This window comes from Pleurodeles waltl, chromosome 1_2, assembly GCF_031143425.1.
Source record: "Pleurodeles waltl isolate 20211129_DDA chromosome 1_2, aPleWal1.hap1.20221129, whole genome shotgun sequence".
Lineage (NCBI taxonomy): Eukaryota > Metazoa > Chordata > Amphibia > Caudata > Salamandridae > Pleurodeles > Pleurodeles waltl.
In genome coordinates this window covers 157,991,536-158,011,896 of record NC_090437.1, presented here as the reverse complement: position 1 = coordinate 158,011,896, position 20,361 = coordinate 157,991,536, and the positions used below count along the sequence as shown (strand labels likewise).

The 20,361-nt window shown below is 41.9% G+C and overlaps 1 protein-coding gene across 14 annotated transcripts in view; it reads right to left on the bottom strand.

Annotated features, from left to right (window-relative positions):
• Positions 1 to 20,361, bottom strand: part of RUFY3 (RUN and FYVE domain containing 3) — a 341,239-nt gene that overhangs the window by 134,400 nt on the left and 186,478 nt on the right. For all 14 annotated transcript variants that reach the window (XR_011204687.1, XM_069236852.1, XM_069236853.1 and 11 more), the window contains one exon: positions 6,649 to 6,741. Coding sequence is in view for 13 of the 14 variants with exons in the window: in XM_069236852.1 (XP_069092953.1) it covers positions 6,649 to 6,741 (93 nt within the window). In the remaining variant the exon portion in view is untranslated. The remainder of the gene's footprint in view (positions 1 to 6,648; positions 6,742 to 20,361) is intronic.

The window sequence follows — 20,361 nt, the reverse complement described above, 5'->3', positions numbered from 1 at the left end:
TACCTGCTTTGATTGTCGGTCAGGGGGAGTAACGGGAAACAAGTATGGATTTAAGTTACTGGCCAAAGACTGTACCACAAGGCTCTTGGAGGTAGAATGCGAAGCAATAAATTCAGGATGACCAGGTGCAGGGCGGTGGCACTTGGTGATCTGCCAACTGACAGGTGGTCCTGAGCTGGGTTTGGCTCGGGTGCCAAAAAGCGTGTTGGTTATAGCTGCACTTAACAGAAGAAGAGGCTCAGAACTTGTTTGGCCAGGCTGAAGTCAGTCAACACTCTGCTCTTAACTTCATGAGTAGGAAGCTAAAGGTCGAGAGCCTCCACTGTCCTTCAAACAACCATAGCAAAGGTGGTGCTGTCTTCAGTGGCAGGGCTTGGGGACAAACTAGCTCAGTGTCTGGGGAGGTACCCAGATCACTGGCATCTTGGAGATCCTTGTATCAGGTTTGACAATCTCATCCTCAGCATCATACCTTCCATAATCAGAATCTGTGCAAAATAATTAATGGAGGACATAAGCCCTTTTGGAAGGTAGAGGCACCATGTCTGATTCAGAAGTGTGACTAAATGGTTGCAGCTCAGATAAAGGAATGTGCTACTTCATTTGAAGTTGAGACGGCGTAATCCCAGAATCGGACAGAACTATGGCTTGGCCCTCGCTGTCCAGTGTTGATGGCACCAACATAGGTGTCCACGGATCGCATTCCGGCATGGTTTGTGGTGCTGAGAGATACTGGTACAGAAGTCAGTCCAGAGCCCGAAGCGAATCTGGAGGGCCCAGCTGGCACTAAAGGCTGGCCCGCCAGCAGAAGTCCAGCTGGGAGGCTTCTCAGCTCCTTGGGGCCTGAAGATGTGCCAGAGGTAGCTGCTAGTGTGCCTAAAAGCCACAGAATGGCTTCGCAAAAGACCTCAATTTGATGTGGCAAAGCTGACAGGCATGGAAATTTTGGCTGGCACAGGACAAGAGCTGTAATCTGCTTCAAAGTACAGTGATTTCAGTAGCACATCCTGGAGGCACAACGATGCCCTCACAACCTTTCGGGAAACTGAGTGGCTGGACAGGCCAGAGTCTTGCTTGGACTTCTTACACTTTCTTTTGGATTTGCACAAGATTTTAAATCGCAAAGACGATCTGTTGCAGTACCGGGACCTACATTAAGACCTCAACCAGTCAGAGTGTGGGGAATTTCAGTGCTTTGCAATGAAGAGCTTCACATCACGGTCTTGAATGGCCTTAGAGCGCATTAAGGCTCAATCACTTACAGGTCTTGGAGTGGTAGCACGACCACTTAGGCAAACCACATGCGGGTCAGACATTTGTGTTCGACATTCACAACATGGCTTGAACAATGTACATTTGGGAGGTAACATATTCCCTTGCACAAAGTAGAACTTTTTTTGTCAAAATTATGCGTCAAGGAGAAGCATAGCTCAGAATCTGTGTCTGTTGGTGATGAAGAAAGGAACAAAGGTCAGTGTGCAAGGGTGGCATCTATATAGGTCTGTGTATGTCACATCAAGTGAGGAACAACATTGACGCAGGGTTGCTGGCCCCACCTATCAGTGCACAGGGGTACTGCTGAGATTCTTTTGGATCCAGTCTAATGCGTGAGGAATATTCAAAAGCTGAGGAATCTGCAGTTAGAAGTCTTTCAGAACTGTAAATTAATCAGATATGGTTAAACTCAAGACTAAAAACGCAATGTGTCAATTAGCTATAAGATTCACAGTGAGACCTGTGTTAAAAGAGGGTGACCCTAAGTGATTTACGCCAGGATTCTAGAACAGGGTCTGACTGTTCCGCTGTATCACATACCACAGCTAGTACACAAAACGAGACAAAGTCTGATTTGAACATGTTGAACAGGAGTAAAACTGGACCAGAGATCTGCTTGAGTTCTGAGTAGTTACCACCAGTTATTCCCCAAAAGTGAATGAATTAATTTACCCAACACTTTGGCCATGAAAACTACCCACTTTACTTGGAAGCTACCCAGACCCTCAGAAAACTAATACAAGGATTATAAAATCTCCAACCTAAACAGAAGATGGGAAACTTCCTTAAAAGAGCACCCACCAAGATTCAGGGGATTTACCACTCTCTAAGACTTGGCAATGTAATGTAATAACGCAATGTAATAACGAAACAGGACTAATCCGAGATGTAGAAGGGTCTGGGAATATCTCTGTGTTTCAAAGGCATCAAGGACGAGTAACAAGGCTACAGCGGGAAGGGATAGCCACTTACACATGATCAGATGAGGAGTTCCTCTTTAAAAAATACCTGTATAGCCAGATAATCTCAGGTTGTAGGCCAAAAGGTGTCACCAGCTGGGAATGCCACAGAGCTAGAATCTGGAATCTTCACACCAGTGATAATGGAGAAACTCTCTAAACTACAAGGTTAGAGTAATTAAGATAATCTCCCTGTGGTAGATTCAGAACCAGCAGCCTGAGAAAATTAAATCAGTCTGCCAGGAGCTGGTGCCTGGATCTTGCTTCGAATGAGAGAACAGACAGACTGCTCAGGAGTGACACTAGAGACGCCGTTGTACAAGGAAAATGCTACACTTAAGAAGAGGCACTGCATGGGGCCCAGGCAAGACAAATCAATGCCACTGCTGCAACAAGTGGAAAGGTCTGCATCGCTGTGCCAATGGGGTAGTCCAAGGTCCCCAAGGCAGGCCCACAGCTTAGGTGGCTAAATCAATACGTGAGCCCAAGGGTTTCATGGAACTTGTCAGGTATGACTTCTGACAATCTAGCACGCAGAAGCATCCAAGCATTAAATAAATTCTGACCTCAGTGTACAGTTCTACTACAAAAGGGCTCCAAGTGCAGAAAGATCAGCCTCAAATTAGGACTTTATGTCATAGGGTGGATACCTAGCTTATTTGGGTGGTGAGTTTTTCAAGTGGGCGCTAGGAAGAACTCAAGAAACAAGATTCCTGGGACTAAGCACCACTCCCTTGGAGCAGCATTCTCAGTTGATGCAGGTGCTGTGAACCAGAGTCAATGAACATCAGCACACTCATCTTAGTAGGGTGAGGGGTTAGCGATCAAAAAGTAAATGGAAGAGGGGGACAAGAGTTGGGCACCATCAACAAGCCAGGTTGGCTCCAACCGATACAATACTACTTCATTTCTTAAGATTAAGAATTGGCTGGGCATTGATTTACGGACCTGTCTTGGTTGCCTTATGGAGCTCTGAATCTATAATCCCATACCACGTCCCCGATGAGTTTTGGACTGCTTGACTTCGCTACTCTGAAGGTCAAACGGTAAAGAGGTATATTTGGTGCTCAGTTTTGGCCTCAATACCAAGGTTAAGCCCCAGAAAATCAGTGGTAAAATGCTATGGTTGTCACAGTCTAGAGCCAGTAACCCCAGTCTGCCCTTCGAGTGACACCTGAAAAAGCTCCACATGTACATTAACATCTTTCATTCAACTTATGTTTCATTTTCAAGTTCAACTTACAAAAAGATTATTTTCTACAACATTTCAGTTATCTTTAACTTATAAAAGCACACATTTTCATTAGTGTCCTGACCTGCAGGACGCCAGTCTAAATAAAGTGTAGTAGTCCTAAGAATGAGGTACAGGTCTGGGGAATTCCAACATCTCAAATTTAACTTTAAGTGTCAACTTACAGGGTTGTTTAAAATCATTCTTAGCAGTTTCAGTAGTCGTTAATCATCTCTTTACCATACAATATTTTACTTTGGATTACAGTCATTGATGTCATTTTTATCACTGCGATAACGGATAATCCGAGATCTAGGGTAGTACCATTATCACTCTCCACTACACCGTTCTGGTTTAAATGTACTTGCCCTGATAATCGAGAGGCAGAGGTCAATAGCAGTAACAGTATCATTTGGGTAGGGTTATTTCAGAATTTAAGGATGAGGAGGTTCCAGGCCGGCAGACATCCTATACCGGATTGGACATTCAGATATTTGCTTCTGAGGAGGTTTTTCAGTGATTTACTTGAGAATGAGGTAGGAAGGTGCATTTCCATTCTGAACTGGATTGGTATTCAAACTTTTTGAAGCATTCCTTGAAAAGGATGTGGATAGTGTAGATTTTCTGATGTTTAAGCAAGGGTAGGTAATAGGAGTTTATTTTGGCTTTTCAGAATCAGGGACACTCTTGGAACTTTGAGTTTATTTCTGAGCTATTTAGGAATGTTGAGATGGAGGACTTTGTAGGATAGGTAAAGTGTTTTGAAAGAGAATGTAGCGTTGAAAGGCAACACTTTATACAAAACCAATGTATATAAAATGACATCAGTTTTGGAGGGTGTAAAGGAATCTGGCTGTGACACCTGGAATTTGCCCATTAATTGCTTGGTTGACTGTGACTGATCTTATAAGGTCTGGTCTTTGGGCCTTTCTCAAAGCATATTCTTCTTTCACAAGGAGTATAACAGACTACTGTTCTTGAACTAGATAGATTGCAAAATCCCCAAAAACAGGCAATGGGTAATCAGAACAGCATACTTTAAAATGCAATGCTCAAACGCCTTGACATTAAGGAGCAAATTACAGCATATGCCTCACTACTTATTCTACCAAAACTGCTGGGTATGAAAATGGCAGACTGGTGTTGTGATGAAGAATCAGAGTATCTCCTCTGCGAGCACGGATTAATGAATTTAAGCCTAAAAAATCATTTAAGGGTCAATGAAACATGTACAGCGTACACTGCAAAATCTAGTAATTAAGAGTTTAAATATATGAAACTTGGGCAGATAGTCCATACTTGTGAGGAACAGGTAAGTGGCCTGGCAAACACACTTCGACTGACAGGATTTGGAGTTTACATAGAACAGCAACTTATTTTAAGTTCATTTTTCTCCATACAATACCCGCAATAGCAGTACACCAAGAGTCCTGCGAGTACTGGCACATCCTCATTCACAGGAACATTTTCCAGATTTAATACATTAATTGCTAAACTGCACTGCATTTTTCATTTGAAAAGAGAACCCTCAATATTTTGTGAAGCTGAGTAAGAAAAAAACAACCTTAAGTGAATAAATCTAAAGTGATATGTATAATTTAAAAACAATGTAACTTGAAAAATACCCTAAAGACTAGATATGATGGATAAGGAACATACTTCCTCCGGTCTCCAAAAAGGGGGGTCTGTGAGGACTATGTCTTATTTTTTATGTAAAATGCTTCAGCATCTCAATGGAAACAGTGATGTGTGTACACATGACTGTATACAATGATCAGATCCAGCCACCAATGCAGAAGCTGAGGAGAACACCCACCCTCAACCATTAGCTATGAAGTAATCCCGTGATCAGCCCATTTTCAACAGGTCACTCATCTGATTCCTGATACAGGCTTTCCTCATGCAGAACACAGTTGTCACACATTTCATCAGCCAGCCTAGAAGGTCATACATGCATGTCATATGTGCAACATTCACGGTATCCTCAAATGCCACACCTACATACTGCAGGTTCTTTCAGCTTAATTTTTTACAATTTTGAACATTTCTGAAACATCACAAAAATGTCAAGAGTTTAAAACCTTCACTGAAATGAGTGTATGCAAAACTGGCTAAATTCACATATTTCTACAGATAATTCCTTTTGATTCTCAATCGAAAATGCAAACAGCTATGAAAGATACCAAAAGTAACTTTCTTTAATCTCAATAAGGGCAGAAGTACGTATCTATGAATACGAAGAGGTGTAAATCAATGAAGTGAAGAAGATACAATTTTAAAGACACCACACATCAACTAGAAAAAGGAACTAATTACGTTTCGCTGTAGTATTTTCATGGAACTGGTGTCTGTGCGACTTAGGATTCACTTTCTGTAGATGGAGTGGTTCACCAGTGAGAATGATAGTATGTAAAAACTGACTAGAAATAGATTTTTGAAAACACAGGATCGAAAATCCACTGATAAAATATGTAACATACATTATTCCCTTAGAAACATTTCGACATGCATCCTCACCCCCAACACTAAATTATGCCAGGGCTTATCTTACAACATTACGTCAGCCCATTCTGCATCAGAGATGATGTGTTTGTAAAAATTCAATCACATTTTTATAGTATTACGCGTATAGCAATAAAGGTTTTAGAACAAACGTTTTAGTAGTCTCTGTTTGTTGGAACAGCATTTGGGAGCAAAAAGAAGCCTGCAACAAATTATTTTAAATCAGTTGTAACAGTTTCCACAATAAACAGAAAGCCAGACACAAACACAATGCATATATGAACATTGATTAAAGCTCAGTGTTATTTAAAGATAGCTGAAAAGAAAATATTACTCGGAAGGAGCACATGACTTAGGCTGCGAAGATGAGTTTAAACAAACTGTGCCAACATTTTTACATGAGGTCTGAGTGGTAGAAATGTCGAGTTTTTTATTACATGGCTTAAAGAACAATAATGCAGTTTATACAATAATTTTAAAGAAAGGTTATCTGTGAACGGATTATTCAATTAACAAAAAAGGGAGCATGCATTATAAAATGAAGCACACAATTTAAATGAACGCCACTCAGTGCTGATTCATGAATGCAGAGCAGGTTTATGACTGCAGCATCACATTAAGAAACACACACTAAGGCAGTACAGCAACCTTTTGATTAGTGTAGGAAATATGACTACCAACCTTACGATTTGATTCAAGCATGTAGGAACTTTCATCCTTCATTCTTTCCATCTCTTCTTGCATGGTTATGATCCTGTTGTTTGCAACAGCAAGCTGTGGATATGCAAAACAAGACAACATCTTTTACGAATGAAGACACTGTTTAAACTGCATCAGTGTTTACCAGATCTACCTGGTGGGTGATCGGTGCGCAGTCGGTAACATCATTGAGTGATATGAATTGTTAAGTAAACTGCTTGAGCCCACTGTGGCAAATGAACAGTGGTATTCAATGAGGACCAGGTTCCATCTTTAAGAAGCACACATTTATTCATTTAGATGGTACTTTGAGCTGCCTAACAGCTGCCTCAGGGCAGTCAATGAGCAAGACAGAGGACCAAGGAGAAAGTGAGAGAGATGGTATTTGGCGCAAGAGGAGGTGAGGGCAGAAGTGTGGTGAATACCAAGAGTAGAAAAGGTGCAATAAATCCCAAAATACTGTGCAAGAAGTGGTGTTAACCTGCCGGTATGCATGCTGAGAGAGGTGCAGGCAATCATAGCATTTTCTGAAAGGATAATTTTGAGATTCTTAAAGATGTCAAAGGAGGACCCCTGGATAATTTAGATATGCCACTGAATTTACAATTTTCGAATCCCGGGAAAGTGTTCTGGAATAGTTTCCTTAAATGTAGTGGCCGGACGGTTAGTAATGAAAGCCGCTGACGGTTACGCGCTTGCTGGAAAGGGCAAATAGTGCACGGGATTGTGACTCTACTTGCAATATGTGGCATTGCATGTCTTTCAGAAGGGAGTGCTGCGAACTTGCATGTTGGACTGGTGAATGAGTGGGCCTTCAGTATTCTGTAAATGGTTGTACAACAATACATTCTCTAAATAGCAATCTTTCTATAGTACAGCACGCACGACAAACAATAGATTGTTACTGGAAATTAGTAAAATCAAGAAGCTGAAGACTGAGGGCAAGCATTCTGGAATAATCTGGAGCACCATCCTTGTCAAGATCGGTTAGGCCCTAGTGCTAACCACATCAGAAAGAAACACTTCATCAAAGTGCAACAATGAAATGCCAGACCACCCATGAAGAGTTCATGCTCATACCGCTTCTTGCATAAACTCTCCTGTTGCTGCCTGGCCCTTATGCTAGCTCCCCTCACCCGGTATGTTTGCCTCTCTGCTAAATACCATTACCAGTGACGCAGCATCTCCACTTCCCTCCTTTCTTCTGCCCTATCTATTGCTTTGAAGATATATCCTCACTATATATCACAAACACATAAAATATCATTAACATCTCAAAATTCCTCTGTTACCATTTATTTAACTTTTTTTTTTTTTTAAATCTCATTTGCAAAGATACCGATGTAGAGGTTGGGAGCAACGTCTTATCTTTTGCGCATGTAGAAACTCAAAATGTCAGTCATTTTGTTCAGATCAGCAATCATGTTCAATTGTTTGACTGGAGTCGGGATAAACTTGCAATCTGGCTTGACCTAAAATGTTTGAATTATCTATTATCTTGTAATAAAGCTACATTAGTTACAAACTGGCATTTTATCGCTTTCCTGTTGTCATAGCCATTAGGGTCCAGAAACGCAAACATTTTTATACACGCAGGTGTTGTCAATCAGTGATCAAAATACAAGATTTCTGCATGCACAGGAGAAACTCTATTTCACATTAGAATTTTGATGTAGATTTCTTCTTGGTCTGGCGTCAATGTGTTTAAAAAAAAACAGCCTATAACACAGGCAAGTGCTTTTAGTGATGTTATAGGAAACCACGGGCAGGAAAAAGTGGCAAGCACTGGCAAAGTTTCACCTACGCAAGATCAATTGGCTTTGTCAATATTTTTAGGTAGAGCCTAAGTGTTCGACCTTGTGTATACTTTTAAGTATACTTCTTTTGGCTTAAAACGATTTCATTTGTTGGATGCAGTATCCTTGAAAAATTCTTGCTCGCTAGTGGTCAAGTTCTGGCTTTTTCTCCCTTCGAGCAGTAACCAACAACTGTATGTTTCCACTTTGGTTTCTTTTTCTGTTGCTGTGATGGACTACTTTCGCAATTCTTTGTTGCTGCCTTTTCGCTGTGGGTGTTGAAGGCTGCTAGCTGCCTGCGTTTTATTGCAGCATTCCATTCCTCCCACCTCCTTCCATGACGTTGACATTTGTTTTGGCTTTATTCCAGTGCTGTCCTCGTTTACCTTTGCTCCACTATTAAATCTTTAATAAAAGTAGCTCCTAGGCTTAGTTTTTGTATTTAATGTTGTTTTACCACTGCTCCGCGTCTGTTGATTAATGTTCTTTCAGACCAGCCCAGCGAGTGTTGCTTTAATCTTGAAGTAAGCTTATTTTTGCACCTGTGTATGTAACATTAAAATAAGCTTATTTTACAAAAGAAACACCTGGTGCCTGAACGTTTAGCTCACTGCCCAGGAAAGCCACAATATGCCTTTTCTCATAGAATGTAGCTAAACCTTGAAGCAATTATGTGAAACTTGCTTAGCCTGGCATCTGGAGTCTCTCCAGGGCCCCTACCGACAACCGCACACAGGGCATTGTTTATCCCCTTTATGGGGGCCATACATTTTCTCAGACTGCTCTGCTATTGTTAAGTTCATTAGAGTTTTGTTGAAATGCGAGGCAAGAACGCTTGGAAAAGTTTTAATTTTGTTAACATAAAAAGAAAATACTTTTCCAGCCTTATTTTCCAATTTCTGTTCAGACGTTTACACAACTCAAGGTAGTGCAGTCATCTTCTCGTATCTCCTCAAGGTCTTGTGTATGCATTGTGTTCTCTTTCATCATTGTTTCCGGGTTCTTTGCATGTGTTTTTTAGCCACCACTTTTAGAGACCTCTTGTCGGTACTGCAGTAAAAACTACCAGGAGCAGATACATTCTTCTCAATCTATGCAGCTCACCATTTGTTACACCCGCTTTGTGGGTCTCGCTCTTTGCATTTGGCAATGTTTTTGTATGCTTTGTGGAGCCCGCCCACTCATGGGAAACTGAACTGCCATTTCTAGTTACCCAAGTGCTTATAAAAACCAGTAACAGGATTTGTGTGGGCCTTTTGGGTGAGAAAGCCTGTGCCAATTTGGAGTCAGACAAGTACAGACCCTACGATATTGATAATATGTGCCAAGGGCCTTCTTGGCTATATATTCGGACCTCCCTGTAATGGAGATGTTTATTTCTTCTGGCACTGCAGTATCGCATGTTTGTGCATTTGTTAGATGGGAGCTCCAAGTTCGGTTCCTATATCATTGGTGTTTTGATGCAGGTTGTTCTTCAGTGACACTAGCACTATTGAAGTCTACGTCGACTTCAATATCTACCATTGTGCCCAAAATACCTAGTTGGTTAGGAAACCGTAATAATGCCCGGCTGAATAGCAACAGCAATCGTTGTGACTGACTAGTGGTAAATACTTAACCTGGGGTGATATTTTTCTATTAAGGAGTGGGTCGGCCTTATCCAAGTGATTCGTGGGTGCCTAAGGGACTTTAAAATCCTGGTGAAGATGTATGTAAATTCATTTTAAGCAAATAAGGATTAAAAGGCAATGTTTATAAAGTTTAAAAAGTGCACAGGGGGTCTTTCCTACTCTACACCTACTAGACTCAGGACGCAGACAATAATGGTTGGATATATATATATATATATATATATATATATATATATATATATATATATATACACACACACATACATACATGGCATGAATAATGTTCACACACCAAATTTAATTCTAGCCCTGTAATCTGAGGATTACCAAAGGGATCTTGTTGGTCCTGAAGAATTCATGATAATGAATAACCAAATGAAACTTGTCAGCCATATATATGCAGCGACTCAAAATATACCTCACAGCATTTCAACTTAAACTTTGCTTTTGGTTCCAACGAATGAAAAACAGATGGGTTCTTATACAGGAAATTTTAACTTAACCCTTAGATCCCGTCATTAAACAGTGGAAGAGAAGTACCTATAATGTCCTCCTTCCAAAAGTGGGACTGAGCTCACTGGAAGTCAGAAATTGCATGAGGTGTGAGCCCAATGATGAAGCATGCTGTACGAATAGCACTTACGTGAGTTTATAGGAAACAAGGGCTATTTTGTCCTCCAATTGAATCTGGTAGTAGGAAGTAGTAACTAATATATTGGGGACGGAAACTCTGACTTTTCAAGGGAAACCTAGATTTGTACCCCCATAACTCATCTTTCCCTCCATTTTTAGGTTGAGCGCGCAAGCTTTGACCTGGTGTAAGTATTGTGGGCTTTTAACCATGCCGATGTCACGCTTTTACTCATTTGTGGGCTTGCCTTTCAAAGATCACTTGACTGTCCCTGTTACATGGAATATTGCACGACTGCCGATATACTTCAGCATGGGCGTACTATTTCTTTTGTCTCTCTCCTTCGTGCTGCATGGCGGCCATGGCGCTCACAATGTGAACAGGCACAACAGCGTGAACTTGATCATAGCAGATTTAAATTAAGATGCTAAATGGCAACATTTTCATTTTTTGCTGCAGATAGAGGAAGAAGTTAAATGGAAGTGCTTTAGTTGCATGCAGGGCCACTGGATTTGTATGGCAGGAAAAGACAAAATTATGAGGCAATGTACGTGGCAAGAAAAGTCCAGTTATGAATTTACAATGCCAATAGCTCTAACTCAAGCAAATTCGAGACCTATTGCATTGCAAATGCTTGTTTAGATATGTTGCACAGCAGTGCGGGCTACTGTGCCAAATGGTTTAAAGGAAAGAAAAAACAACAACAACGATGCCAGTGTTTTGTTTTTTTAAAACAGTAGCCCTGTTTTCTTTAAGGAAATCAGGCTTTAAAAAAAAAAATATATATATATATATATATATATATATATATATATATATACATACATACATACATATACACACACACACACACACATATATGGAAAATGTCACTTACCCAGTGTACATCTGTTTATGGCATGAGACGCTGCAGATTCACATGCTGTGCATATCCCGCCATCTAGTGTTGGGCTCGGAGTGTTACAAGTTGTTTTTCTTCGAAGAAGTCTTTTCGAGTCACGAGATCGAGGGACTCCTCCCCTTTCGGCTCCATTGCGCATGGGCGTCGACTCCATCTTAGATTCTTTTCCCCGCAGAGGGTGAGGTAGGAGTTGTGTATATAGTAATAGTGCCCATGCAATGGAGTAAGTATGTATGTACATAATGTTATTAAAAGTGATATATTTACAAATGTACAAGTTCAATTTTGTATCAACTTATAATGGCTACAGGCTCCCGGGGAGGTGGGAGGGCACATGTGAATCTGCAGCGCCTCATGCCACGAACAGATGTACACTGGGTAAGTGACATTTTCCGTTCGATGGCATGTGTAGCTGCAGATACACATGCTGTGCATAGACTAGTAAGCAGTTATCTCCCCAAAAGCGGTGGTTTAGCCTTTAGGAGTTGAAGTTGTTTGAAATAATGTCCTTAATACTGCTTGTCCTACTGTGGCTTGTTGTGTTGTTAACACATCCACGCAGTAATGTTTAGTAAATGTATGAGGCATAGACCATGTGGCTGCCTTACAGATTTCTGTCATTGGTATGTTTCCTAGAAAGGCCTTGGTGGCACCTTTCTTTCTAGTGGAGTGTGCCTTTGGTGTAATAGGCAGTTCTCTTTTTGCTTTTATATAACAGGTTTGAATACATTTAACTATCCATCTGGCAATGCCTTGTTTGGATATTGGATTCCCTGTATGAGGTTTTTGGAAAGCTACAAACAATTGTTTTGTTTTGCGAATTTGTTTGGTTCTATCAATGTAGTACATTAGTGCTCTTTTAATGCCTAATGTATGTAATGCGCTCTCAGCTACAGAATCTGGTTCTGGGAAGAACACTGGGAGTTCCACCGTTTGATTTAAGTGGAACGGTGATATAACTTTTGGCAAGAATTTGGGATTTGTGTGTAGAACTACTTTATGTTTGTGTATCTGTATAAAGAGTTCTTGTATGGTAAAGGCTTGTATTTCACTTACTCTTCTGAGAGATGTGATAGCTATTAGGAAGGCTACTTTCCATGTTAAGTACTGTATCTCACAGGAGTGCATGGGTTCAAATGGTGGACCCGTGAGTCGTGTTAATACGATGTTGAGGTTCCACGAAGGAACTGGTGGTGTTCTTGGTGGAATAATCCTTTTCAGACCCTCCATAAATGCTTTTAGGACTCGTATTCTGAATAGTGAAGTAGAATGTGTAATTTGCAGATAAGCCGATATTGCTGTGAGATGTATTTTAATGGATGAAAAAGCTAACTTGGACTTCTGTAAGTGTAGTAGGTAGCTTACAATGTTTTTTGCAGATGCGTGTAATGGTTGGATTTGATTATTATGGCAGTAATAAACAAATCTTTTCCACTTATTTGCGTAGCAATGTCTTGTAGTAGGTTTCCTAGCTTGTTTGATGACCTCCATGCATTCTTGTGTAAGGTCTAGATGTCCGAATTCTAAGATTTCAGGAGCCAAATTGCTAGATTGAGTGATGCTGGATTCGGGTGTCTGATCTGTTGTTTGTGTTGAGTTAACAGATCTGGTCTGTTTGGCAGTTTGATATGATGCACTACTGACAGGTCTAGTAGTGTTGTGTACCAAGGTTGCCGTGCCCAAGTTGGTGCTATTAGTATTAGTTTGAGTTTGTTTTGACTCAATTTGTTTACCAGATACGGAAGGAGTGGGAGCGGGGGAAAAGCGTATGCAAATATCCCTGACCAACTCATCCATAACGCATTGCCTTGGGAGTGAGGCTGTGGGTACCTGGATGCAAAGTTTTGGCATTTTGCGTTGTCTTTTGTTGCGAATAGGTCTATTTGCGGTGTCCCCCATCTTTGGAAGTAAGTTTGTAGTATTTGGGGAGGAATTTCCCATTCGTGGATCTGTTGGTGATCCCGACTGAGATTGTCGGCTAACTGGTTTTGAATTCCCGGTATGTATTGCGCTATTAGGCGAATGTGTTGTGAATAGCCCAATGCCAAATCTTTTGTGCTAAGAGACATAACTGTGTGGAGTGTATCCCTCCCTGTTTGTTCAGGTAATACATTGTTGTCATGTTGTCTGTTTTGACAAGAATGTATTTGTGGGCTATTAGTGGTTGAAATGCTTTCAATGCTAGAAACACTGCTAGTAGTTCTAACTGATTTATATGAAGTTGTTTCTGTTGAGTGTCCCATTGTCCCTGGATGCTGTGTTGGTTGAGGTGTGCTCCCCACCCTACCATGGAAGCATCTGTTGTGATCACGTATTGAGGCACTGGGTCTTGGAAAGGCCACCCTTGGTTTAAATTTATAGTATTCCACCATTGAAGCGAGGTGTATGTTTGGCGGTCTATCAACACTAGATCTTGAAGTTGACCCTGTGCTTGTGACCATTGTGTTGCTAGGCACCGTTGTAAGGGCCGCATGTGTAATCTTGCGTTTGGGACAATGGCTATGCACGAGGACATCATGCCTAGTAGTTTCATTACTAATTTTACCTGGAACCTTTGGTTTGGGTGCATGCTCTGTATTACGTTTTGGAATGCTTGTACCCTTTGTGGACTTGGAGTGGCAATCCCTTTTTTGTGTTGATTATTGCTCCCAAGTACTGTTGTATTTGACATGGCTGTAAGTGTGATTTTTGGTAGTTCAGTGAGAACCCTACTTGTGAAGGGCTTCTATGACATATTTTGTGTGTTGTGAACATCGTTCTTGCGTATTGGTTTTGATTAACCAATCGTCCAGATACGGGAATACACATGTATGTGCTGTCTTCTGATATGGGCTGCCACTACTGCTAGGCATTTTGTAAAGACTCTTGGCACTGTTGTTATCCCGAATGGCAACACTTTGAATTGGTAATGTACCCCTTGGATTACAAATCTTAAGTATTTTCTGTGCGAAGGATGTATGGGTATATGGAAATACGCATCCTTGAGATCTAATGTCGTCATGTAGTCTTGTTGTTTGAGCAAGGGGATTCCGTCTTGAAGTGTCACCATGTGAAAGTGATCTGATTTGATGTAAAGATTTAGTGTTCTGAGATCTAAGATGGGTCTTAGAGTTTTGTCCTTTTTGGGTATGAGAAAGTATAGGGAGTAAACACCCGTTCCTTTCTGATGATTTGGTAATAGTTCTATTGCATGTTTTTGCAGCAACGCTTGGACCTCTATTTGTAATAGATCCATGTGTTTTTTGGACATGTTGTGTGTTCTTGGAGGCACATTTGGTGGGAATTGTAGGAATTCTATGCAATAACCATGTTGGATAATGGCTAGGAACCATGAGTCTGTTGTTATTTCCTCCCAGTTTTGGTAAAAATCTGTTAGTCTCCCCCCCACTGGTGTTATGTGTTGGGGATTTGTGACACTGAAGTAACTGTTTATTTTGAGGGGTCTTTGGAACTTTCCTCTAGTTTTAGGGAACTGTCCACCTCTGTATTGTCCCCGAAAACCTCCTCTCTGATACTGGCTCTGGTATGTGGGTCTGGTTTGTGAGGTTGAGGGTTCTGTGGTTTGGCCCCAAAACTCCCCTCTAAATTGTGTTTTCCGAAATGTGCCTCTGTTCTGTGGGGAGTAGAGCGCGCCCATGGCTTTTGCTGTATCGGTGTCCTTTTTTAGCTTTTCTATAGCAGTGTCCACTTCCGGCCCAAACAACTGCTGTCCGTTAAAAGGCATATTAAGCACAGCCTGTTGGATTTCGGGCTTGAATCCTGAGGTGCGTAGCCATGCGTGTCTCCGAATAGAGACCGTTGTATTTACAGTTCTTGCAGCTGTGTCTGCTGCATCCATTGCCGATCGTATCTGGTTATTTGAGATACTTTGGCCCTCTTCCACCACTTGTTGTGCACGCTTTTGGAACTCTTTGGGCAGATGTTCTATGAAGTGTTGCATTTCGTCCCAATGAGCTCTATCATATCTTGACAGCAAAGCCTGTGAATTGGCAATGCGCCATTGATTGGCTGCTTGTGCTGCAACTCTCTTCCCCGCTGCGTCGAACTTGCGACTTTCCATGTCGGGTGGTGGTGCATCTCCAGAGGTGTGTGAATTTGCCCTTTTACGTGCTGCGCCTACTACTACTGAGTCAGGTGTCAGTTGCTGCGTGATGTACTCAGGGTCTGTTGGGGGAGGCTTGTACTTTCTCGCCACCCTAGGAGTTATGGCCCTGCCTTTAACGGGCTCTTGAAATACTTGCTTTGCGTGTTTCAACATTCCTGGTAACATTGGAAGACTCTGGTACTGACTATGTGTTGACGACAGAGTATTAAATAAAAAGTCATCTTCAATTGGTTCAGCGTGCAGTGTCACATTGTGAAAAGCAGCTGCTCTGGACACCACCTGTGTGTAAGCAGTACTGTCTTCAGGTGGTGATGGTCTTGCTGAGTAACAGTCGGGACTATTATCTGATACAGGCGCATCATAAAGATCCCATGCATCTGGGTCATCTTGGCTCATCCCTGTGTGCGTTGGAGACTGCATCATAGGTGGGGTAGCAATTGGTGATGGTTGCGGTGAGCGTTGTGGTGATGGTGGCGGAGTTTCTTGTTTTGCCACCTTTGCCTGTGGTTGTTTATCTTTGTCTTGGAAAGCAAGTTTCCTTTTCATCCTTATAGGAGGGAGAGTTCTTATTTTCCCTGCCTCCTTTTGAATATTGAGCCTGCTCTGTGTATAATCTGGCTCCCCTGCTTCCTGCTCTTGTCCAAATTTATGGCCTTGCATTTGTGCTGAAAGGCCTTGTTCCTCGGTGTAGGAACTTGTTTTCGGCTCCAAAGCCGGATGTTTAGGTATCGAAACCTTTTCAGCAGTCTTTTTCGGCTCCGAAGCCACTTTTTGGGGTTTCGGTGTTCAGATTTCTCGGTGCCGACTCATCTCGGTGCCGGTATCTCGATGTCGAGATTGCTCTGAACTAGGGTCCCGTGCGAGTCTGTTCTGTGCCGGTATCTTGACCGGAGTCGGATGACTTCGACACGTGTGCCCTTTTTCAGTGCCGATGGACGGTCACCGATTTTTCAGGTTAAGCCATGGCCTGCCGGCGGTGGCGTCCCCTGGGCTTTCATGATTTTTACGTGAGTTTTGGCCGGGGCTGTTTTACTCACGGTTTTCGGCATCTGCTCCCTTTCGGCATCGTCTGAGTCCGAATCAATGGAGAAAGTTTCTTCTTCCCCTAACTCGTGGTGTCCCGACGGTGCCGACACCATTTGAAGCCTTCTTGCTCTCCGGTCCCTTAGCGTTTTCCTCGACCGAAACGCTCAACAGGCCTCGCAGGTATCCTCTTTGTGTTCGGGAGACAAACACAAATTACAGACCAAATGTTGATCTGTGTAGGGATACTTGCTGTGGCATTCGGGGCAGAAGCGGAATGGGGTCCGTTCCATTAGCCTTGAAGACGCACGTGGTCGGGCCGACCAGGCCCCGCCGGTGAATCGAAAACCCCGAAGGGCCACCGGAGCCTTTCTTGATTTGGTGTCGATCTGCGTTAACTAACCCGTTCCCGAACGCAAACAATACCGTCAAATTTTCCGATATCTAACTAAGTTTCCGAACCGAAACACGGAGCGAAGAGGAACACGTCCGAACTCGATGGCGGAAAGAAAACAATCTAAGATGGAGTCGACGCCCCTGCGCAATGGAGCCGAAAGGGGAGGAGTCCCTCGATCTCGTGACTCAAAAAGACTTCTTTGAAGAAAAACAACTTGTAACACTCCGAGCCCAACACTAGATGGCGGGATATGCACAGCATGTGTATCTGCAGCTACACATGCCATTGAACATATATATATATAATTTTAAAACAATCACAGCATGGTGGTGTGCTGATCCTTGAAGACAACCATCTCCGTAAGGGAGAATAATCAGAGCGAGTTGCCATTTCCAAACAACTTAATGAATATTAAATGAAGTAGGTTGGACTGCAGTCCACGCCACTTTCCAACTTTTTGAACCTAACTATCAGATGATCGGTTGGTTCGCAAAATAAATGTCAGGACACAAACATTACAATAAAAAATGACTATGCTGTTTGTGACCAGCAAATTCGTAAATCATGTCCTTAGATTTTTTTTGCGGGAGACAGCTTCAAATAACTAGCATTGGCAAAGCCATTAAGTCTCGCTTTTGGGACCTAGTGGCTTTGCCAATGATTTTAGCTATGTTGTACAGCATTCCTCAATGGTGTGCACCATTACTAAAATAAAAGAGAAAAGAAGTGTATGATGCAACCCCCTGTATCATTATCTAGGTGCAAGCATCAAAATGAAGCAAGTGCTTTTTTTTACAGATCTCAGTTGGATCAGTAAACAAAAAAAAAACAACGCACAAGCAGGTGGGGAAGCAACAAGGGGGCTAGGAGGAGTCAATCACAGGGGGTGTGGTGGGGAAGCAAAAAGAGGACTTTAATAAGTGTAGCAAAATATAATTGGTGAGTTGAGCAGATGCCATAGAAATAGAATCACCTGCGCGTAAAACGCCACCAACCCTCAGGAGGATGAATGTCGGTTAAGGGAATATGCACATAACAGGTAGACCGCAAGTTCTATTTGGATTTGGATTTATATTGTGAAAAACAATGCTAGTAAGGTAGCTCGGTGGGTTAATCTATCAGCTGTACAAACAAATGTATGTGTGTGGGAGGGTGTTTGAGAGTAATCATATGACTTATGATTTGTATATGAGACAGAATCAACCTAACCCAAGGAGCAGTTAATGCATTTTACAGAGAGCATTATTATATTAGCAGTAGCATCTGAAACTCAAGGTGCTGCCATTCAAATCACAACCATGCATGGGATCTGATCGAAACCAGATGAAAATCAACAGACTTGTTGTAAGTATGGGGGAAATAGCATTGTGCTACCCTCCACCATATCTTCATCTTACATCCATTCACATAGTAATGCACTAGGGCCATAGGCCATCACCAGTGGACTATCCAGGGCTCTATCCTATTAAATGCTACAGCAGACAGCCGTAGATGGGGCAAACACGCATATGGTTTGCTGCTGGTAACCTGCACCCGTTGCCAATTCCTCAATTACTGCCTGTGGTCATACCTGCCAAAGCTGAGGCGATGCAGACTCAGGGCCTGGATGTAAACAGGAGATGCTGAGACAGACTGATGGGATTAGAACATTCAGTTCAGCATCACGAATGGGAGCTGTGTAGGTATATTTTCAAGGAGTAAGTGGTGCTGACATGTCCCTGGTTCCACCAGTAAAAAAAAAAAGTGAAGAAAAAAGTACCTGCATGAGCCTGCGGCCAGTGGAAGTACACTGGCAGTGGACAGGAAGCTACTCTAGGTCCATGATCCATGGTAGATACAACACTGAAGCCACTGAGGAAGCAGGAAGGAGGCGCTTACCAATCAGAAGCAAGGAAACAAGAGTAAAGTCGAAGCCAACCAACATTAATGAGCAGGCTCCAGGCCAGTTTAAAGCTTTTTATTTTGTCAACAATAGATTTAGCTGGGTGTGCAAGCACATTGTTCAGGCGAAACCTAAAATACGTGTATGTTGTGAAGGAAAATGCTTGTAACAGCCACAAAGTTAAACATTTTGTGGTTAGCTACAAGCCTTTTCTATGCGTTTCCCTACCCTGAAAATACAGAGAAATTAACTGGATTCCATGACTGTAAAAATTAATTCTGCCTCCAATCTCATTATTTTGCAAGATCCTGGAGCGGTTTGAAAGGTTGCTATATCCCTATATTGAAAACTAGATGTACACTTGGATCATTTAATTTTAAATGGGGTATAAAGTTAAGTTCTGAGTGATGTAGACCATGCTTTCAGACAACAATACACAATGAACGAAGCTCCACTTCTTTTTCACCTGTCTTTTTATCCTTGTGCTAGAACAGATATTTGTTAGCAGTTTGAAAGGTTAAAGTCTATATGTAATGTAGACCAGCATCATTTTACTGCTTATAGTTATCTGCTGATCTAATTTCCCATGCATTACAAAGAAGTATTGCAGAGATCAATTCCTAATCGGTCTGTTGGTGCTAGGTTAAGAGCTGGACTGAAAAACATCAAAAATAATCAATGGTCCCTAACAAAGGCCTTGCCGCTCAAGCTTTGCCTGTAATCTCTCATGCTCTCCAAAAAAGCGTTAACATCTATGTTCAAAAGAGCCAAAAGAACCATGGAGAGAACACACTGTTAATCCCCATAATGGAATTAATGTACTCCATAAACCACATAGAAATAACCCAATATGCCTGTACCAGTTAAACGTCAAGGAAGCCCTAGCTTCTGATACACACCTCAGTGAAAGTAAGATTGTACTCTCGAAATAGGAAAGAAAAGACTCCATGTCTGCAGTCTTCTTTTCATGCACCTTCAACATAGGAAGGTCTAGGAGTTAAGAGTCAGAACAGTTCTAAAAAGGTAGATTCATTCATGATAAAGGACAGCAAATGCTGCAGATCCTAGAATCTCTGAGTTGCCAAACATCATGTTGGATCAGAAGAAGACATGTCAGGCCAGATTACCAAATAAATATGTACTGGAATCTCCGCTCTTTGCAGGTGATTTGCAATGTACCCAACCAAGTTCACGAGCATTGACGTCATACCTAAAGTCAAAATCTGGAACAAGTAATTGCCCACTACAGCTGCAGATATTTTCTGTAACTTGACTGAATCAGAACATACACATATAAATGCCTCAGATAGATGTCCACAGAACAGTCCT